Below are 23,537 nucleotides of genomic sequence, written 5' to 3'. Positions count from 1 at the left end.
CATGTTGACATTGTAGAATTTTTTTTCTGACCATAAACTATAACTTTTATGACACTTTTACTCTCTAAATTTGTGGTCCTAGTATTGCAATACCTTTCGGTAAAAAGTTTGGTCCTTCCATAGCTACTCGTTTTCAAATTCAAATTTTTATTTGTCACGTACACAGTCATACACAGTACGATATGTAGTGAAATCGTACTGTGGGTGTTCAAGAGCGCACTTCTTTCATCTGTGCATCATCATGATCAGATGTCCACAGAACAAATACGCTTAATATTTAAACCCACAGTACAAAAAAACCCTGAAGTGTACGTCTTTTGGTATGTGTGGGGGCAGACACATATTGGGTAAAATTTAAAGAATCCATGATGCTGAACAGTGGTGGACCTAGCCTGTTTGGCGCCCCCACCCACACATTAAACATATTAAGGATTGTACATTAACATATTTTATAGTAAAAACTGTTGTCAGAACTATACTGAATTTAACCAGTGAACCAGAGAAGGTTAAAGCATGGTTAAACACACACACACATATATGAAGAGAGAGAGAGTATGCATAGTATGCAAACGGCTAACAAACAGACATCATAATTTGTCATACAATGAGAATAGGACAAATCAACAATAGACATTAACTAATTAATTTTGTGCTGAACACAGTCCAAAAGATTCAGTCAGCTACATCAGTGTCTACTGTTTACTATCATAGCCAAGTGGCTAACAAACGTAAACAGACGTTTACACTATCCCTACTAATTAATGTTTTCTTGTAGTATCTCTGTTGTGGTCAGTGTTATCCTGTATGCTGTTGCATGCTGGGGCAGCAGATTGAGGGGCACAGATGCCAACAGACTAAATAAACTGATCCACAAGGCCAGTAATGTTGTGGGGGTGGAGCCAAGGGCGTAGATTTGGCATGGACGGAAGGTCCCCACCAATAATTTGATCTCTTCGAGTAATGAAAAACAAACCCGATGAAATGAATAACGTGTTTTGGAAACTAACTGCACAACAGGCAGCACTATTAGTTATCTCAGTCTCAGAGCAGCATTTCTAATTTTGATTGAAACTGTCAGAGAAAACGGCAGTCTCTCCAGGATATTAGTTTACAGAGGCTGTTAAAATTATATGACTAACATTATAATGTTGGTGACACAATAATTTCATCCTAATGGCACTGACATATTCATAGGGTAAATTTTTGAGACAAAATATCATGAGGTAGTCATGATTTTGCAAATATTCCACCTTGTAGTGCAGTTTGCACAAATTGTTTTAAAAATGCACTCACCCTACAAACATTACTGATGAGTCAAGATCTGCACAAATTGACAGAAACACTGAAGCAGCTACACATTTTATTCTTATTGTCATGTATGTCCTATTTGTCAGGTGACAGAAGAACCAACACAAAGCTCAGAGAGTAATGGTGACACAAGATCACAGGTGGAATTGGATGATGACTTGTTGGTTCATGACTGTATTTGAAGCATGTGTGACTGCATGTATGTGGAATGTCTCACTGTTATTTATCAGGTGACAGAGGCAGCTCTGCCATGTTGTAGCTCAGACAGAGGTGAAGCGGCGAGGTCACAGGTGACTGACTGATGTTTTGGTGCTCTAGATTAACGAGAGGAGCAGGCATGTGTTTGGCTCCTTCACATAGTGGACACTGAGTTGTTGTGTGGGGCACCAGTAGTCCATATCTGTTGCTGTAACAGTAGTTCATGTTTAGAATAGAAAATCTCAGCTCACTGATCTGATCGGGGCAATAGTGCCTAAAATGTTGCATAATTTTACTGAGAGATCTTTTACTTTGTGGTAATCTTAGATGAGTAGTTTTATGGACAAAAACCATTCAGTGTTGCCTTAGTGCTAATGTATAAGAGATGTTGGTGTACTATAACTGAACTAATGTTGTTAAGTCCTTAAAGTCATGTTCTTTTATTGACATGACTGTATTTGAAGCTATTTTTACTTTTGTATGATACCTTATATCTATGGAATATGGCTGAAGTAAACTAAAGCCTAAAATACTTAGTCAGTCATGTGTAAGTACGCAAACTCGTTGCCTCAAAAAAAATTAAGTAAAGTTTAGTTAAGATGATTACGGTAAGATAGGGCAACATATTTATTTTGAGTACTGTACTGTAAATAGTGGAGATGACAATAAAGTTTACTTTGACTTCAGCACAGCAGCAAGCGGGTGCACCGAGGGCTCTTGCGCTCACTTTTCGCGTATAGAATTTCGAAAAACATCGGTGCAAATTATAAGTCTGTATCATAATGTCTGGTGTTTTCATGTTTGTTGGTTTGTTTTTATTTTGTTTTATTTTGCGAGTTGGTTATTAGATGCCGCTTCAGCCAGCCGGAGAATCCCCCATCGCCCCACCCGCATAGGTGCATGAGTAGTTTCAAACCAAAAGCGGAAACCTTACTTGTCTTTTAAACTTTTATGCAGAGAGGAATACTTCATAATCTGTCAGGTAAAATTTGGCAATTTTTACTGTGTGCTACACATAGTAAGTAAGTAACATTTATTTATATAGCACATTTCACACATAAAAATCACGAAGTGCTTTACGATAAAACCATAAATATAAATAAAATAATATAAAACAGTGAAAGATTAAGGCTACGTCCACACGTACACGGGTATTTTTGAAAACTGAGATTTTCCGTTTTCGTTTAAAAAAATAATCCCGTCCACACGTAAAGGCAGAAATGAAGGAAAACGCTGCTATGAACATGCCAAAGCAACAGGTGGCGATATATATTCCTAACCGTGCAGAAATGTTGGCCAATCAGAAGTCTAGAAGCCTCGGTGGGAAAAAGTAAACAAAGCTGGGGCATAGAAGCAGAACCGAGTCGTATGTGTGGACGGACAGTAACTGTGTGTATATGTAAGCATTTAAACACTGCAGAGAGTAGAATTAACAGTATTGTAGAAATTCATTTCACCGAAACAATAACGTGGCGCACAGTGTGACGTCAAAAAATGTGCACACCTTTGACGCTGTGTTTTCTGCGTTTTCTGCGTTTTTCTCATCCACACGTAAATGCACCCATATGGAAAAGATATATAAATCTTATAAAGTTTGTATCTGTCTTGTGTGAAACTTGTATGAAAAGCATATAAGAGTGAAAACAGATATAAGATCCCTTGAAAAATTATATAATGAAACTTGTATGTTTTGGATACTTACTAAAACAATATATGAAAGTAATGAGAAAGTGGCCACTTTCATGAGTAAATCATGTAATCCTTATATGATTTACTCATGAAAGTGGCCACTTTCATGAGTAATCACATATAAGTTTTTACTATTTCTTTTCCATATGGGCAAAAACTGAGTTTTCAAAAATATCCACCCTGGCCGGAGTTTTTAAAAATCTCCGTTTTCAGTGACCAAAAACGCCGTTTACGTGTGGACGAAAGGTGCAAACGCATAGAAAAATCTGCGTTTTCAAAAATACCCGTGTACGTGTGGACGTAGCCTAATTAAAAGCTTGTTTGTATAAAAATGTCTTCAGCTGCTTTTTAAAGGAGTCAGTGGAGAACTGATGATTCAGAAAACACTTGATTCATACAGACAGTAAAAGATCTCTCCTAGATAGATACGGCATGAACCATTTTAAAACAACACCAGTAATCCTGAACAAGTCCTTCAGCCTACTTATCATGATGCTGTGATTAACAGTATCAAAAGTAGAGATGGCACGATACCACTTTTTTATGTCCGATACCGATATCATAAATTTGGATATCTGCCGATACCGATATGAATCCGATATAGTGTTTTTTAATCAACAAAACTGTTTTTTAAATATCTTGCTGCATTTTGTATAAGTTCATACTCAAGTTTAAAACAACAACTACACTAAAGCTATTCTGTTATACCTGTATGCAAAAAAAAATATTTCATAGTTCAGCAATACTGATCAATCTAATAAACTTAAACCTATACCATCCTCCCTATTCTGGTATTTTAAAGAGTACTTAGCATAAATATTAAGCAACCTAACTAATAGGGTTCCAACTCCCAGCAACAACAAAAATAAATAAATAAAAAATAGGGAACCACCCCTCACGCTCCACCTCATGATGCTTAATCGACGTAATCAACCTTAATTTGATGCAGTGTGAAAAAAAATACACAGAAATCAATTATTTTTCAAGAAATATTAAATAGATTCAACATCTTTCTTCAACAAAATTGCAGACTGCACAGATGGTACCTTCCCAAAGGAAAAAGTACTATAGCTTACTAGGGTATATTAGACTTAACAGTTACTATATACAATAATGGACTTCTATACATTTTACATCAGATTAAAACTTTGGGTGTAAGATTCAGATAAATATTAAATAATTAAAAGCTCGACATTTTAAATGAGAATAAGAAAGAAAAGTATGTCTTTGTGACCCCTTTTCCCTGTTAATGCCCTATCGGCCCCCCTGGCTAAACTTTGCTAGATCCGCCCCTGCACAGTTACCAGCCGTCAGCTACGTAGAAAAAGATCCTCGAGTAGAAAGTAATAATAAATAAATTCTAACAACAGCTGATCAAGCTTAAACGTGCTGCTGTTGTTCAGCCGCTGGTTTCCTCTTTCTGGTGCAAAGTGGGCCAAAAGCAAACAAGAGACACGGACTCGCGACAGAAAAGCCGATCAGCTGATCATTAAGCAGTTTCATGATTGAAGTAGCAGCCGGAGAGCGAGAGGCAGTCGCTCGTTAAGCTTAACGCAGGAATGCTTTACAAACATTCAGAGATGGACTTACACACTTGCTTTACTTCTCTCGGGGATAACTTTGTCGGAGATGAAATGCGGGGTTGCTAAGCGAAGCTCCACATGCTATCCAGACCACCGACAGGTCCCGCATGCCACAGCCGCTCTATCACGTGATGCATACTGCTCCGACGTGCTAATGTTCTGAGGTGAGTTACAGCGTGTTGCAAGTTTTGTGAGGTGCTTTCGTGATATTTAATGGATCGGATTACATTTTTTATTTTTCTCCGATATTCGATCCAGTAATTTAGGTCAGTATCGGACCGATACCGATACGTAATATCGGATCGGTCCATCTCTAATCAAAAGCAGAGGTGAGATCCAATATAACCAGAACGGTGTACTCTCCAGAGTCTGCTGCCATCAGAATGTCACTAGACACTTTAAATGATGCGGTTTCAGTGGAGTGCAATTTGCGGAAAACAGACTGGAAAATGTCCAGAACATTGTTTTTCTCCAAAAAATTGTTAAGCTGCTCTGCGACCGTTTTTTCCAAGATCTTTGACACCAATGGTAATTTTGATATTGGCCTGTAACTGCTTGGAAGAGATGGTCCAAATTAGGTTTCTTTAATATAGGTTCAACAATAGCTTGGAACTGAGCAAGTATAAAGAGTAGTATTAATTATTTCCAGAATACAGGGGCCAATAGAGTCAAACACACTAATGAAAAAGGATGGAGGAAGTACATCAAGGTGACTTGAAGTCAGTTTCATATAACCAAGCAGAGCACTGATGTCCTGTAAGGTAACAGGAGTAAAAGAGGAGCAGGTATCAGAAGCAAGCAAAGTGTCAGTGTGATGCTGAGAGGATGATGGAGAAATATTAGACCTGATGGCAGCGACCTTATTAACAAATAGTTCGAAAAATTCATTACAATCAGATTTATTATAGATTGGTACAGGAGGAATTTCAGGAGAGACCATATTCTTAACCTCAGACCCTAACTGATCTCCTGCCTTTTGCCCCCGTATCAGGGTGCGTTGGGGCTTAAGTGGTTAATTGTATTAAATAGGGATGGGTATCGTTTAGGTTTTATCTGATACCGGTGCCAAACCGGTACTTTTGAAATGGTGCCGGTCCTTAAACAGTGCTCAAACTGGTGCTTAAAGAATGGAGAACACAAACTTTATCCAAAAACCTCTTATATTTAGCTGTTTTTTTTTGTAAAAAGATAACAATGTTAGCCTTTTCTGCAGCTATAGGGCATATAAGGTATCAGTCTATCAAGCAAGAAGACACCTGCATGTAACTACGACGGTGTTTGCAAGTTCACCTTACATGCATTAATGTAATAACGTGGTTAGTAGGGATGGGTATTGTTTAGGTTTTATCCGATACCGGTGCCAAATCGGTACTTTTGAAACGGTGCCGGTGCTCGAACCGGTGCTTAAAGAATGGAGAACACAAAATTGGTCCAAAAACCTCTCATGTTCAGCTGTTTTTTTGTAAAAAGATAACAATGTTAGCCTTTTCTGCAGCTATGGGGCATATATGGTATCACTCTTGGCTGGAAGCAGTGCTTAAACAATGGAAAAAACAAACTTTATCCAAAAACCTCATGTTTAGCTGTTTCCCTCTTTTTTCTTTGGTCATTTTAGCCTTTTTGGCCAGGGTGAAGGGAGTATCTGCCATCAAACAAGAAGACAGCCGCATGTAGCTATGACGGTGTTTGCTAGTTCACCTTACGTGCATTAATGTAATAACGTGGTTAGCCTACTCAACGTAAATTACACACGAACAACATTAAGCTGCTCACGCAGAGAAGAACGGCTGCTGCTGCCATCATTATCCATCACCATTTCTGCTACACTGGCAGGGCTAGGGGCCAGGACTCTCCTCTTCAGGTTCTTGGTGGGATGTTGCTAACTCCGGTTCCGATAACAGGCAACCCACCCGCAGTAGATGCGCTCGGTGTGAGGTCTTGCAGCAAGCTATCAAATACGGTGCATTTCTCGGCTTTTAAAAAAACGCTATGCGTCTCCAGGTGTTTCATCGGATTCGAGGTGTTACCTCCTTTGACAGTATCACAGTATCAGCTTAAAGCACTTGTTGCAGGCTGCTGAGTTTGCATCTTTTGCTGTGAAATACAGCCAGACTTTTGACCACTTCGCCTTGGGCGTTTTTAATCTGTAGCTCTGCTCTAAAAGAACGTACGTACCTGGGCCTGCCTACTCTCCTTGGAAAGGTAAAATGATTGGCTAGAATCCAAAGTGTATGACATCTCAAGAAAAAAAAGCACCGAAATAAAGCACCGAAATGTGCGCTGCTTTTCGGTCTGCTTACTACCGTTTATGTCAGAACCGCACCGGATACCGGTACCTATCCCTAGTATTAAACAACACTTTGGGATTTTTCTTTTTTGAAGCTATTAGATTAGCAAAATATTCAGTTCTGGCATTTTTATCATTTCTTTAAGTGAGAAAATTGATTCCTTGAGATGTACCCTAAGAACCTCGAGCCTTCTATAAACATTCTAATTTGCGACAATATTTTCTAAAATTGTGAATATTTTCATTTATCCAGGGACAGAAATTTGAAGAATGGACAATACTTTGTTTTCTCTTTTAACAAATGAGAAAATAAGTGAATCAACATCATTATGAGCCATGCGAGGGTCAAACATGACAGAGAACCTAGCAGCATCCTGGTTTATAATCTGCCTTTGGATCATCATCTTAGGAGGTTAAGGATCAAAGTAAAATAACAAATTAAAAAAATATGCAGCTATGGTCACTCACATGGACATCCTCCACACATACGTCATGTATAGTTAAACCCAGGGAGAAAACAAGATCCACTCTGTGGCCCTTTGTTTGAGTGGGGGCAGAAACACTCACACTGCTGCTTAAAGTTAAAAGACTCAGTGATAGCGATGAGCTCTGCAGCAGTGTTACAGGATGCATCATCAATATGAAAGTTTAAATCTCCCAGTATTATAACTTTCTCCAATTTAATGATGGAAGGTCGTTAAATTCAGTTAGAAAGACCCTGGCAGGTCCAGGAGGTTGATAGATTAAAATACAATGAAAGGTTTTCAGAGAACCGACCTTCATCATCTGTGATTCAAATGAAGAAAAAGAGTCCGAGGTCATCAGTCTGTATGTGAGTCTGTCCTGGTAAACAGCAGCAAGTCCTCCACCATGTCCCAAAAGACGCGGAGTTCCAATGACAGAGCAGCCAGCCGGGCAGATTTCATTCAAGTAAACATAATCCTTACGGTTCTGCCACATCTCACTCAGACACATAAAATCTAATAAAATTTAATAAAGAGATCATTTAGAATAAATATTTTGTTCATTGTGGAGCGAACATTAAGCAGGGCGAACCGAACAGATGATGGTTTATCTGCGAAATCAACAGCTGAATGCAGCGGCACTTGAATTAAACACCTGTGCACACCTGTGGACCTTCTGGGCAGGGTTGCGACTCTGTCATGAGCAAAACGGAGAGTAGCATGCACTCAGGTGGGGAACACACCAAAGGAGGAGAAAAAAGTTTTCCTGTAGCTCTTCCAGCTGCCACAGTAGCTCTCCATTGAATCTTTGATGTTTAACAGTGTAACCCGATCATAAATTGAAGCAGCAGAAGCAAAGTCAGAACACAAAAGAGAAAAAACTATATTGCAAACGACGATTGACGACAGTGAAAAACTACACTGCGAGACCTGGAGGGGCGTGATTGGGAGGAACGGACTCCCTGATCTGAAACCCGAGCAGTGTTTTGTTATTGGACTTCTGTGCAAATCACAGTTTGGCCATAACAAACACCTTGTTCGAACATAAGAGTGTCCATAAGTGCACGTGGCACGAGGATGCTCTAGGCCACACTTTGATGATCGATTTTGTAATCGTATCACCAGACCTGCGACCATATGTTCTGGACACTCGGGTAAAGAGAGGGGATGAGCTGTCAACTGATCACCACCTGGTGGTGAGTTGGATCAGGTGGCGGGGGAGGACGCTGGACAGACCTGGTGCACCTTCAGGCAGTGGCTGAAGCAAAAACTCGGGTGTGGGGGGAGTTCGGTGAGGCCATGGAAAAAGACTTTCGGACTGCCTCGAAGAGATTCTGGCAAACCGTCAGGCGTCGCAGGAGGGAAAAGCGGTATTCTGCTGCACTGTGTATAGTGCTGGTGGAGCGCTGCTGACTTCAACTGAGAAAATTGTCAGGCGGTGGAAGGAATACTTCGAGGACCTCCTTAATCCCACTGACACGTCTTCCGAGGAGGAAGCAGAGTCTGGGGATGAGGGGAATGACCCGCCAATTTCCAGGAGCGAAGTCACTGAGGCAGTTAAACAACTCCTTGGTGGCAGAGCCCCTGGTGTGGATGAGGTCCGCCCCGAGTTCCTGAAGGCTCTGGACGTTGTAGGGCTGTCCTGGCTGACACGCCTCTACAATGTTGCGTAGAGATCAGGGGCAGTAACCCTGGAATGGCAGACCGGGGTGGTGGTCCCCATCTTTAAGAAGGGGGACCGGAGGGTGTGTTCCAACTACAGGGGGATCACACTCCTCAGCCTCCCTCGGAAAGTCTATGCCAGGGTGCTGGAAAGGAGAGTTTGTCCGCTAGTCGAACCTCAGATACAGGAGGAACAATGCGGTTTTCGTCCTGGTCGCGGAACACTGGACCAGCTCTTTATCCTCTCGAGGATACTTGAGGGTGCATGGGAGTTTGCCCAACCAGCCCATTGCTGTGGGCCATTCGATCCCTATACAACCGTTTCAAGAGCTTGGTTCGCATTGCCGGCAATAAGTCGAACTCGTTCCCGGTGGGTGATGGGCTCCGCCAGGGCTGCCCTTTGTCATTGATTCTGTTCATAATTTTTATGGACAATATTTCTAGGTGCAGCCAAGTGGTGGAGGGCTTTCACTTAGGTTGCCTCAGAATTTCATCTCTGCTTTTCGCAGATTATGTTGTTCTGTTGGCTTCATTGGGTGATGGCCTCCAGCTCGCACTGGAAAGGTTCGCAGCCGAGTGTGAAGCAGCGGGAATCAGCACCTCCAAATCTGAGGCCATGGTTCTCAGCCGGAAAAGGGTGGAGTGCCCACTCCGGGTCGGGGATGAGTTCCTGCCCTAAGTGGAGGAGTTCAAGCATCTCAGGTTCTTGTTCGCGAGTGATGGGAGAAGGGAGCCAGAGATCGACAGATGGATTGGTGCTGCGGCTGCGGTGATGTGGATGCTGCACCGGTCCGTCGTGGTCAAGAGAGAGCTGTGCGTAAAAGCGAAGCTCTCAATTTACCGGTCGATCTACGTCCCTACCCTCACCTATGGCCACGAGCTGTGGGTAGTGACCGAAAGAACGAGATCACGGTGGTGGAAATGAGCTTCCTCCGAAGGGTGGCTGGCCTCTCCCTTAGAGATAGGGTGAGAAGTTCAGCCATCCGGGAGGGGCTCAGAGTAGAACCGCTGCTCCTCCACATCGAAAGGAGCCAGCTGAGGTGGTTCGGGCATCTGACAAGGATGCCTCCTGGGTGAGGTTTTCCGGGCATGTCCCACCGGGAGGAGGCCCCGGGGCAGACCCAGGACACGCTGGAGAGATAATGGCTGTATCCCAATTCAGGGTCTGCAGCCTTAAAGGCTGCCTTTTAAGGCCGATTACGTCACAGCGATGCGACGAAGGCTGTCCCAATTCAAAGGCTGCCGAAATGCAGCCCTCAAATGCCTTCTCTTGTGCTATTTTGTAGCAGTGTATACACCTGAGACTGTCACCTGTCTGTCTGTCCTTCACTCTCTCTCTTTTTCTTTCTCTCTGATTGTGTAATAAAAGTATGAACATGTATTTATAAGTTACACTTGTGTTTGAATCCTGCAGCTTATCACACATTTGATTTCCATGTGTGACAACTGCAAGTGTCCAGAGTGAGGACAGAATGAGGGACCCACTGCTGCACATCATCTGTGAGGCTTTGCACCCCTGATGATCCACCAGGACAAACTCAGCAGTGTGTGAGGCAGAGGAGGAGGAAGAGCCAGCAGCAGCTGGAAAGATGGAGAGAATAGACAGACTGTTCCCTGTTTGTGAAGGACTGCTAGAAAAGTTTAAAATAACTAATTGTCTGTGCTGAATCAGTCTTATTAGGCAATGTTCAAATAATTTTATCATTCCAGTGTTTTCAGTGTGGAAGAAAGTACTCAGGGCCTTCAAGTTACACACTATGAAAGGCAGAAACAAGTTTAATATTCAGAAACCTAAAGTATGTATCAGCAGCAGAATGGACCTAAAAATAAATGTTTGTTTCAGTTCTATGAAGCTTTGAGTATTTTGGATTAGTAGTACTGCTGTGTTTGTTGCAACATATTGCTGTAATTGTTTATTTGCTTTATATATTCTGAGGTAAGTTCATCTATAGTGTTACATCATGTTCTATAAGGATGTTATGTGTTTGTATACTTTCTGCCCAGTTTGACCCATTTAGCAGCAGAGATGGGCAGTAACGTGTTACTGTAATCCGATTACTTTTTTCAAGTAACGAGTAAAGTAAGGGATCACTATTGTAAAAATGGTAATTAGATTACCGTTACTTTCCCATAGGAACGCTGCGTTACTGCGTTACTAAAACCGTGATTTTTTTGCGAGAGTGTCTCATGACAGTGACGTAAGCAAGTGCGATGTTCGTGACAACAGCTGTGTGCAGATCAACAATGGATCATATATCGAGTGCGTGAGAGAGTATGAGCATGCAGCGTTTAAAGCGTGGAAGCACTGACCTTAATTTAAGTTTGATTCCATAAAAAGTGACAAAAACATTAGCGTCCGCTGTTCGTGGGAAGAAAACTTCTTTTTACAGCGAAAAAAACCCTAAACTTCCAAGCAAACACCGAGTGCGCTACGACGTAATGGGAAATTCACAGAGAAACTCGCGGATTCTTCAACTGACCGCTGCGGCACACCTGTACCATGGTAAACCTCCGCCTACCCAACTCCTGCTTTACAGGTGAAAATAGAGCAAAAGGACCGCTAGTGTTTGATTTTATTTATTTTCTGCTGTGTTTTACTTGCATCTATTTGAAAGAGTGAGTATAAACACAAAAAAAAATATTTTATTTTATGTGCTGGAATGTGCAGAAAATAGGTTTAAACAAATTTCTTCCAGTCAGAGAATGTTGCATATAATTTAATTTTTGCTTGATGCATAAAGTGAAAATATTAAAAGTATAAAACAAGTTTTAAAAAGAGACTTTTCCATTTGATTACATTTTGTATGATGGATTATGCAGAAAAAGTAGAATTGGGCTGACAGATCTATCGCTTTATCACCTATTCGGGTTTTAAATCGTGTTTTTAAAAAGTAACTAAGTAACTAAGTAATTAATTACTTTTGAAAATAAGTAATCAGTAAAGTAACGGGATTACTCTTTTGGGGAAGTAATCAGTAATTAGTTACTGATTACTTTTTTCAAGTAACTTGACCAACACTGTTTAGCAGAAGTCAGCCTGTTTAAGGCTCTGATATCTATTCTGTATGACTTAAAGCAGTTATGACATGGTCTGATTTTCTCACCCAATAAAAGAATATTTAATATATCAGTGTACTCAGTGTTATCACAGCTCGTACATTTCCTTTTTACAAAAGCACTGAGCAAAATTTAGTAATGCCAACATAATAAATTAACAATATTTGTCTCTTATATATAATATATCTATTTGTACACTGTCAAAGATACTTGTCTTTGAGTGAAGATATAAAGTGATAGGAAATATAAATAACTGCAACTTGAATGTTTACTGAAGCTCAGTATTTGACACAAAGTTCAAGTTCACTGCTGTAATAACTGACCATGATTAATATGATACTAACTTTAATATTGGCCATTTTATATTTACATTTACATTACAATGTAGCTTGCCATCACCAGTGTGTGAATGTGTGTGTGAATGGGTGGATGACTGAATGTAGTGTAAAGCACTTCAGGGTCCTTAGGGACTAAGTAAAGCTCCAAACAAATACAGGCCTTTTACCATGACTTTAGTGTCATGAACATCCATCCATCCATCCATCCATCTTCATCCGCTTTGTCCGGGGCCGGGTCGCGGGGGCAGCAGCCTAAGCAAAGAGGCCCAGACCTCCCTCTCCCCAGCCACCTCCTCCAGCTTATCCGGGGGAATACCAAGGCGTTCCCAGGCCAGCCGAGAGATATAATCTCTCCAGCGTGTCCTGGGTCTGCCCCGGGGCCTCCTCCCGGTGGGACATGCCTGGAACACCTCACCCAGGAGGCGCCCAGGGGGCATCCTTGTCAGATGCCCGAACCACCTCAGCTGGCTCCTTTCGATGTGGAGCAGCAGCTGCTCTACTCTGAGCCCCTCCCGGATGGCCGAACTTCTCACCCTATCTCTAAGGGAGAGGCCAGCCACCCTTCGGAGGAAGCTCATTTCTGCCGCTTGTATCCGCGATCTCGTTCTTTCGGTCACTACCCACAGCTCGTGGCCATAGGTGAGGGGACGTAGATCGACCGGTAAATTGAGAGCTTCGCTTTTACACTCAGCTCCCTCTTCACCACGACGTGTCATGAACAACATTAGCTAATTTTAATTTACTAACTAATCTTAAAATGACTGTTCAGTAAGGAAATGAAGCCCAACAATCATGTTTTACAGTCCCGTGGTCTCAGCCTCCGATACTTATCAAATCACACAAAGCTCATGTGAAAACAAACAAAAGATTTTCTCTTTCATTTCTGTCAAACAATGCTGTATGAAACATTTCCAGCGGTTGGTGTCATGGTTGCTAGGCAACCTGGGCAACGCGACGGAGGCTAGACCGTCCCATTTCACAAGCCTCGCACTTCCAGCCTTAGCGGTCTTTGAGGATTTCAATTAACAGTAGATATGCAAAGTTATGCTACAATGTTATTGATTAACTCAGTAGTGTATATATAAACTCATTAAAAATACTTCCAGCTGTAACATTAAAATTAAAAAAATGACTCAGTAGTAATGAATGAATATTGTACAGCATATGTGAGCTGGAATGCTGATTCAGCATACAAAGTACAAAGTACACAGGATCTGCGATTCTACTGCCAAGAGCAGAAAATACAAATAAATGTGAAACTTTTCTTTTTTTTTGGTTCATAAATGTTCAGATTATTGACATAATTAAGGATCAGCAGCCTTTTTCAGTAGGGATGGGTATTGATAAGATTTTCACGATTCCGATTCCATTTTCTATTCTGTTTAACAATTCGATTCTTTATCGATTCTTTTTAAAAAAGGAGATCACTAAGGTCGATTAGCTTAGAACTTTGTTTTATATCTTCTCTTTGAACAAGATAGAAATTTAAGAGTAACATGGCCTTACAAACCTAACAGTGAGATCCAGCCTATGGCTCTTCAATGAGGGTCCCCAGGAAAAAAAATTGTAGATGTAAAATAATAAAATAAATATTCTTCTGTAGCAACAACAAAGTATAACATAAATTATTCAGTAGCAATTACACAAGAATATCCAGTAATGTCCCTGCCTACAATTAAACACATTCACTTATCTAAACTCAGGGGCATCTGCTGTGGCAAATGGGTTCAAGCCTTTTACCACAAACTTAGTCACTGCTTGGTGACATTCGTCTATCCTGGCCTGAAAGGAGACGCTACCGGTAGACTGCAGCGAGAACTGCCAGCATCTGAGCCAGACTCTGTCTCTCTCATCATGGTCGCCTAAATGCACAGTAATGGCAGGTTTGTAATAAGGCAGATCACGCTAACATAATATGCACTGTTAGTTGATTATTTACCTGCTGCATTAACGGGAGAGGACGTGCAAACGTTACCGCTGCTGCTGGGTTGAGATCCACGAGTCCGGAGCGGAATTAAAAACACAACATTCATTTGAGGTTATCGCGTGTTTTGTGACCAAATGCTTTTGCATATTCGTAGTGTTTCCTCCCTTAAATGAAATATCTACTTTGCAAGTATTGCAAGTTTCCCCGTTGTCATCCGTTCTCGTAAAGTATAATCAAACTTTTGAGCGTTTGAGCCGCCGTGTTTCCTGCCAGGTAAATGACGCTCCGCAACGTGGTGACGTCATTCGGGGCGACTGGAATCGATAAGGGAATCGTTTGCAAAAATGGCAAACAATTCCAAGGAATTGAAACAGTGGGAACCGGTTTTCAACAAGAACTGGTTTTCGATACCCATCCATCCATCCATCCATCCATCTTCATCCGCTTTGTCCGAGGCCGGGTCGCGGGGGCAGCAGCCTAAGCAAAGAGGCCCAGACCTCCCTCTCCCCAGCCACCTCCTCCAGCTTATCCGGGGGAACACCAAGGCGTTCCCAGGCCAGCCGAGAGATATAATCTCTCCAGCGTGTCCTGGGTCTGCCCCGGGGCCTCCTCCTGGTGGGACATGCCTGGAACACCTCACCCAGGAGGCGCCCAGGGGGCATCCTTGTCAGATGCCCGAACCACCTCAGCTGGCTCCTTTCGATGTGGAGCAGCAGCTGCTCTACTCTGAGCCCCTCCCGGATGGCCGAACTTCTCACCCTATCTCTAAGGGAGAGGCCAGCCACCCTTTGGAGGAAGCTCATTTCTGCCGCTTGTATCCGCGATCTCGTTCTTTCGGTCACTACCCACAGCTCGTGGCCATAGGTGAGGGTAGGGACGTAGATCGACCGGTAAATTGAGAGCTTCGCTTTTACACTCAGCTCCCTCTTCACCACGACGGACCGGTGCAGCGTCTCCATTACTGCATCTGCAGCCCTAATCCGTCTGTCGATCTCCGGCTCCCTTCTCCCATCACTCGCGAACAAGACCCCGAGATACTTGAACCCCTCCACTTGGGGCAGGAACTCATCCCCGACCCGGAGTGGGCACTCCACCCTTTTCCGGATGAGAACCATGGCCTCAGATTTGGAGGTGCTGATCCTCATTCCCGCTGCTTCACACTCGGCTGCGAACCGTTCCAGTGTGAGCTGGAGGCCCTCACCCGATGAAGCCAACAGAACCACATCATCCGCAAAAATCAGAGATGAGATTCTGAGGCCACCAAAGCGAAAGCCCTCCGCCACTTGGCTGCACCTAGAAATCCTGTCCATAAAAATTATGAACAGAATCAATGACAAAGGGCAGCCCTGGCGGAGCCCATCACCCACCGGGAACGAGTCCGACTTATTGCCGGCAATGCGAACCAAGCTCTTGAAACGGTTGTATAGGGATCGAATGGCCCGTAGCAATGGGCCAGACACCCCATACTCCCGCAACACCTCCCACAGGACACCCCGAGGGACACGGTCGAATGCCGTCTCCAAGTCCACAAAACACATGTAGACTGGTTGGGCAAACTCCCATGCACCCTCAAGTATCCTCGAGAGGATAAAGAGCTCGTCCAGTGTTCCGCGACCAGGACGAAAACCGCATTGTTCCTCCTGTATCCGAGGTTCGACTAGCGGACGAACTCTCCTTTCCAGCACCCTGGCATAGACTTTCCCAGGGAGGCTGAGGAGTGTGATCCCCCTGTAGTTGGAACACACCCTCCGGTCCCCCTTCTTAAAGATGGGGACCACCACCCCGGTCTGCCAGTCCACAGGTACTGCCCCTGATCTCCACGCAACATTGCAGAGGCGTGTCAACCAGGACAGCCCTACAACGTCCAGAGCCTTCAGGAACTCGGGGCGGACCTCATCAACACCAGGGGCTCTGCCACCAAGGAGTTGTTTAACTGCCTCAGTGACCTCGCCCCCAGAAATTGGCGGGTCATTCCCCTCATCCCCAGACTCTGCTTCCTCCTCGGAAGACGTGTCAGTGGGATTAAGGAGGTCCTCGAAGTATTCCTTCCACTGCCTGACAATTTTCTCAGTCGACGTCAGCAGCGCTCCGCCAGCACTATACACAGTGCAGGTAGAGCACCGCTTTCCCCTCCCTGAGACGCCTGACGGTTTGCCAGAATCTCTTCGAGGCAGTGCGAAAGTCTTTTTCCATGGCCTCTCCGAACTCCTCCCACACCCGAGTTTTTGCTTCAGCCACTGCCCGAGCTGCATTCCGCTTGGCCTGTCGATACCTGTCGGCTGGCTCCGGAGTCCCACAGGCTAACCAAGCCCGATAGGACTCCTTCTTCAGCCTGGTGGCTCCCTTCACCTCTGGTGTCCACCATTTGGTTCAGGGATTACCACCACGGCAGGCACCAACCACCTTGCGGCCGCAGCTCAATGCAGCAGCTTCGGCAATGGAGACGCTGAACATGGTCCATTCGGACTCAATGTCCCCAGTCTCCCTCGGAATGCTGCTGAAGCTCTGCCGGAGGTATGCGTTGAAGATCTCGCGGACTGGGGCCTCTGCTAGATGTTCCCAGCACACCCTCACTACGCGTTTAGGTGCACCAGGTCTGTCCAGCGTCCTCCCCCGCCACCTGATCCAACTCACCACCAGGTGGTGATCAGTTGACAGCTCAGCCCCTCTCTTTACCCGAGTGTCCAGAACATATGATCGCAGGTCTGCAATCGTATCAGGTCTGATACGATTAAAAAATTGATCATCGACCTACGGCCTAGAGCGTCCTGGTGCCACGTGCACTTATGGACACTCTTATGTTTGAACAAGGTGTTCGTTATGGCCAAACTGTGATTAGCACAGAAGTCCAATAACAAAGCACCGCTCGAGTTCAGATCAGGGAGGCCGTTCCTCCCAATCACGCCCCTCCAGGTCTCGCGGTTGTTACCCACGTGACCATTGAAGTCTCCCAGCAGGACAACAGAGTCTCCAGGTGGGGCACCTTCCAGCACCCCCCCCCCCCCCAGGGACTCTAAGAAGGCTGGGTACTCCGAACTGCCACTTGGCGCATAAGCGCAGATGACAGTCAGGACCCGTTCCCCGACCCTAAGGCGCAGGGAACAAACCCTCTCGTCCACCGGGAAAAACCCCAACGTACCGGTAGCAAGCCGAGGAGATATTAGAATACCCACCCCAGCCCGCCGCCTCTCACCAGGGGCAACTCCAGACTGAGACAGAGTCCAGCCCCTCTCCAGGAGACTGATTCCAGAGCCCAAGCCATGCGTAGAGGTGAGCCCGGCTATATCTAGCCGGTACCTCTCAACCTCACGCACTAACTCAGGCTCCTTCCCCACCAGAGAGGTGACATTCCATGTCCCTATTGCCAGTCTTGGCAGCTGGGGGTCGTCCGCCAGGGCCTCCGCTCCTGGCCGCCACCTGGCACGCAATGCACCCAACCCCTATGGCGCCTCCTGCGGGTGGTGGGCCTGCGGGAGGATGGGCCCATGTCTCCTCTTCGGGCTGTTCCCGGCCGGGCCCCATGGACTAAGGCCCGGCCACCAGACGCTCGCCCTCGGGCACCCTCCCCGGGCCTGGCTCCAGGGCGGGGCCCCGGTAACCCTATCCCGGGCAGGGTAAACTGTTCCCTCGATGTTCTTTTCATAAGGGTCTTTCAATACCCATCCCTATTTTTCAGTCTATATGAAGTTCTAAAGATGGCTCCAGAAATTAGTGATTTGTATTGTCAATTAAGTCGTAGTGACAAAACAATATGACTACAAGAGAAGATTGATAGGGAGGTAACTTGCTATATTTTGACCTTTTCCTTTTATCAGTTTGTCTTCCTCATATTTCTTTAGATAGCTCTTACTTTGGCCTTTCTTCACTAAAGGCCAACTTTAGCTAAGCTGCGTGGGACTTTGGGAAGATTAGTTTTATTTTGTGCTTGCAGGTGATTGCTTAAACATCTGTCTTTGATTGTAGGCTAACTTCAACTAATCAGATTAATGAGCCATAGGACATGGGGCCTGTAAAAATAAAAAATAAACCACACCGTGAGGGGTTTTGAATGCTAGCAAGCAGTTAGTGTAGCTAAGTGCTGTGTAGTAACTATTTTTGCCCTCTGAAAAGATATTGCCAGCAAAAACCACCTCCAGGGAGTTGCCACACACACACACACACACACACACACACACACACACACACACACACACACACACACACACACACACACACACCACTTTAAACTTACGGCAACATTATAGATGGCCATGCCCACAGCACGATGATCATTGATTTTCTCTGTAGAGATGGACTTGGTCTCATAGGCGAGGAAGATGCCAAGCAGCAGTAGTAAGCCTTTATAACCATATACCACACCTGCAGATTAATTCGATAATAGCAGTGAGGAGCAATTCAGCTTGTATTTGCTGTTTTGGAATAGGTAATATATGAAACAGATCCAGTATATGGGTCAGTTTTACTATAAGGACTGCAGTTCTAACTGTCTTTTAACTTGGTTGAAATGCACTGCAAGTGCAAGCAACAATTTTGATAAAAAGAAAATTTGAGAGAAATAGTGAAGGCACGTTGAGCTAGTGTTCTGCTCACCAAGCCAGGTGTTCATCTTTTCTGAGTTGCAGTGCTCCAGTAAGGGCTGGATCAAAACATCAAGATCCCCCTTGGGAGCTTCTCTGGTAAATTTCTGCTCCAATAAAAACACAAGAAAAAGAAAAACAGGTAAACACAATAAACACACAGGTCAAGAACCTCACCAGCTACAAATTCAACAGCCTAGGATTGTGTAATGTTCTAAAAGCCTAAATGTTTGACTGGAAATGAATGTTTGTTTTAGTTAATGAATGTTTGTCTCGCAAGATTTACATGGCTCATGAAGATTTACTCATTAAAGTGCTCCCTTTTTAGTGCATGACAATTTGAAACATTACCATTGGTCTCAATCAAGGTAGCACTATGTTGTATAAAACAAATTTGCAAGGAAAGAAAAGACGTACGAGTCTTATGAAAACAAAGAAAACAAATGTTTACAACTAAAGCAAAGTTATCTACATGGGTACTCACAAAAAACTGTTACAACTAAACCAAAAATGAAAATGCTCATACCTCCACTGTGATGTGCAAAGGATCAACAATCTGCCAGATCATGAGGGACAGGATGTCGATGCCAAGCAGAACGCCAACAGTCGCATAGAGTTTCCATGGTTCCAGGTGCTGCTGGGAAAGAGAGTAGTGGTGATCACTAAAGCAGGATGATGAGGGATCAGAAAAACACATAAATCCTCTCTTTTTGATTTTGTGAGAGAGGGATTTATGAAGCCATAAGTAGACTAGACCAAACTGGATGTGAAAACAATAATCCATCATTAACTGAGGCCAATTCAATCTACCCTCTAAGCACTTAGTCATGGCAGGGGAAGAGACAAAGGGACCATACTGATGATACTCTTTTTCTTTGTTTTACATTTAGAGCTGTTGAGCTGCCACTACTTGAAATATTATTTACACTTTCTATTAACTTAAAATAGACTCTCACATTTCCATGTATTTCTACAGAATCTAATACAAGCATGTTTGTTTATTAGACGGCAATTGCCAGCGGCCTTCCAGTGTAGAGCATAGTGCAGCTAACTTCTCAGATTAACTCTCCAGGAAATTGAATGCACCACTCCATTAAACCATCCCTAAATCCGTTCAATGGAAACGGATTGTGGTAGTAAGTGTCTGTCCCAGAATTCGTGTCCTATAACCAAATTAACTGTTTTTTGAATAAACCAAGATTGCTCAACCTAACCTTAGTCTTGGATGCGATTTTCTCTCATATAAATGTGATGCTATGAGACAGACCATTTTAAAAACAACAAAAAACAAAACAAAAACAAACAAACAGAATCATGGATGCATTTGGCAGGTCATGCTTATTGGTTTCTCTTCTCCTCGCTGTCTCCTGCCTGCCTGGGCGGAGCTCATTATTGGGCTCCCGCCTTTGGCCCACACACCTGCTCTGATTGCCACTTCCTGCTGCTTATTAGTCCTGTCTCCTTGGCCACTATTTGAGGCCGTGAGCGTCTCATAGCAGAGCTGTTGAACAACCTGAGTTTGTGCAGCCCCATCTTAATCTAATTTTTGGTCGCTGTGTATTTATGGCTTGTATTAATACTCGTTTCTGTATATAGAAAACGGACCAGGACCAGTTTGTGAACCTTGTTCCTAGATCCCTGAGTGCGGCAGTGTGAGCTGGAGCGTAAGAGGCGAAAGTGTGAGTGGCAGAAGAGGAGTGTGTGTGAGCGGAGGAAGTGTGGACATGAGATTGCTGAAGGAGATGTGTGGATTCCCTTTCCCTCATCCCTCGGAGCCTTGGACCCTCCATCCCATCCCACACCTTGTATATATTCTGAACCTTGGTGAAAATTGTAAATAAACTCGTGAACTCTTGTTTTCAGAGCTGTGTCTGCGCCTGAGTCTGTTCGGTCCATTGTGACATTTTCATTAGAAAATAAAGTTTCATTTTATGAAAAGGTCAAGAAAAGGATGGTATTAATATATATATTTTAAATTAACTGAAGAATAAATCTTGTTCTTTATGTCTACTATGTGTAAGTTATGTTTAGGGTTTCTTCTTCCTATTTCTAAGATTAACTAGTTAAACTTTACTTTGTCTGCAACTACATCCATACTGGGATTTCAGGGGTCTGTACACTATTAATGGGAAAAAAAACAAGCCCAGAATCCTTTCCCTAATCTCTGTTTCTACTATAGTCACAGTATGTGTGTTATTTAAAAGTCACACTTTTAAATAACACACAATATTTTCTCTTTAATAACTGAGCAGCAATATAATATTAAACACACTTGTTATTTCAGCCTTTATTTGGGGGGGGGGGGGGGTAATGGTAATGTTAATGGTAATTAGTCCCATGGAAACATTGCTAGCTTACTTCTTCCACACTATTATTTCAATTCCTGCAGTCAGAATCGCTTTTCTTTCTTTGCCTTGGCAATGCAGACTTTTCCACTTTCTCAGCTTAAACTGGAGACAAATATGTTTCCAGAGATATAGAGATTTAGAGAAGTGGTGTGACGGTATGCAGACAATATAACGATTGCAGGAAGGGAACATGTGCTTGTGGACTTGCAATGAATCTGATTAACTAAAAAGACATATGGTGGTTAAGAACAAATTTAGGTGGTGTTATGAGTCTGACAGTTTTACCCTGAATGTTTCCATGCGCAAATGAGTAAATCTTGTGCAAATTGTGCGGTTACAGCCAAGATTTGTGGTCAACAGGCAGCTTCCCATTTGACTTTACAGTAGAACACTGGAATGCTCTTAGTATTGTACAAGTGTATTTAGTTTTTCAACAAACTGCATAAAGTCCCATAATTCAAATTCAAAGAGCTGTCAAATGTAAAGTTTCAACTCCCTGTCTCATTTACCTTCTTCTTATCCTTCTTTTCATCCTTCTTTGTGAAGACAGTGTGAACCCACCAGATCTTGGTGAACATGCTGCCATATGCAAGACTGAAACCCAGGCCAAGCAGCCACAGGCGAAACTAGTGGAGAAGAAGAGACATGAAAGGTTTTAAGATTACATTGATTAATATATCAAGTAGATGAATCAAATAAGCTCTTCAGTCATTCTTCATCATTAAGCCCTGTTTGAGTTTGAAATGACAAAAACCCTCTGTGAGGCTGTCAATCCTGTACACAACCCTCTGTGATAGAGCAGTGGTGACCTGCCTGCTATGGGCAGAATAAGTCAGACAACTGACATCACAAGGAAGAGTAAAAGTTTAAGTCAAAGTCTCATCAGGGAGGAAGGAGTAACAATGTTTTACTATAGGATAATATCTGTTTTTCATTCCACTTAAAGAAATCTGAAATAGTTTGAAGACTTCAAAATACAGAACAATTAGTTGCTTTATCTTTTTGTCCCGTTGATACAGAATTTGTCAAGGCCAATTCATTTATACAACAACCAGCCAAGTAGGGCTGGGCTATATCATACCGTTCACGGTAATACCGGTGTAATTTTGGGCAACGATAGGAAAATGAAATATCGCGATAGAATATGGGTAAAACACACAAGAGCAGTGCCTTTGTTTACATACGCACATGGTGGCGACGCAGAATCAGGAGAGCGAAAGTGGATCGTTAAATGAAACGGATGAAGCAGAACTGGTTTGTAAAAATGCTGCAACTTCAGTGGTGTGGAACTGGTTTAGCCTTTGTCCGTCAGATACACAACAAAGCACTATTTTTGGTAGAGCATGCTAGCGGGCCGTCGTTATTACTGTGTTGTTTGGAAAATACGGCATACTTAAAATCGATCCTTTGATTTTTCTGAAACTCGACAGTGCCCCTTATAATCCCATGTGCCTTATGTATGAATTCTGGTTGTGTTTACTGACCTGGAAACTATTTTATGTACACGGCGCTTGAAAATCTGTCAAATGTTTTAGTACGACTTTGCTGAGCTACGAAGCCGCACCGCTTGATGGATTGTCGGAGCATCACGGCTATCGTAGGCGGAGCCTCGCGGAGTGATACGTACTGTGCTTCAACATAATGTTACCGTATTGTGTGTGTATAACCTCTTTTTAAGTTTTGTGGATATTTTACATGGTTATGCTGAGGATATGTCGGCCAGTTTCCACTGGAAATGCCTTTTGGTTAAACTGTCAGCAAGGAATTTGCATTTGCACTGTTACATTTTATATAACTTTAATGCACATAAAAAACAGCTGCTTGTTTAAGTGAAAATACATTGATGGGTTTTTTTGCACTAATAAAGTTGTGGAGTTGTAAAGTAATTTTTCTAGTGCCAATTATATCGTCAGTTATATCATTATCGCAAATTTTCAAATGTATATCGTGATAAATATTTTTGGTCATATCGCCCTGCTCTACTTCCAAGTCTAACTGGTGTCATGATCTGGGTATGCTATTTTTTTTCTGTTCCTCTCTCACTTCTTATGAGAATCTTTCACTTTTTAGGTGGAGTTCTGGGTTCCTAGGGTCAACCT

At 43.2% G+C, this 23,537-nt stretch overlaps 1 protein-coding gene across 3 annotated transcripts in view; it reads right to left on the bottom strand.

The window, feature by feature from the left end:
• The window catches only part of gabbr1b (gamma-aminobutyric acid (GABA) B receptor, 1b), a 119,124-nt gene that overhangs the window by 14,175 nt on the left and 81,412 nt on the right, over window positions 1-23,537 (bottom strand). For 2 of the 3 annotated variants that reach the window (XM_085396255.1, XM_085396253.1), the window contains 4 exons: window positions 21,948-22,064; window positions 19,617-19,727; window positions 19,104-19,197; window positions 18,745-18,872 (listed from right to left, as the gene is read on the bottom strand). In XM_085396255.1, coding sequence (XP_085252381.1) covers window positions 18,745-18,872; window positions 19,104-19,197; window positions 19,617-19,727; window positions 21,948-22,064 — 450 coding nt within the window. The remainder of the gene's footprint in view (window positions 1-18,744; window positions 18,873-19,103; window positions 19,198-19,616; window positions 19,728-21,947; window positions 22,065-23,537) is intronic. The other variant, XM_085396254.1, reaches the window with a different exon arrangement.

Source organism: Rhamphochromis longiceps, linkage group LG22 (assembly GCF_057381845.1).
Source record: "Rhamphochromis longiceps isolate RC_006_pf linkage group LG22, R_longiceps_female_GT1.1, whole genome shotgun sequence".
Lineage (NCBI taxonomy): Eukaryota > Metazoa > Chordata > Actinopteri > Cichliformes > Cichlidae > Rhamphochromis > Rhamphochromis longiceps.
This window is presented reverse-complemented; position numbering and strand designations above follow the sequence as displayed.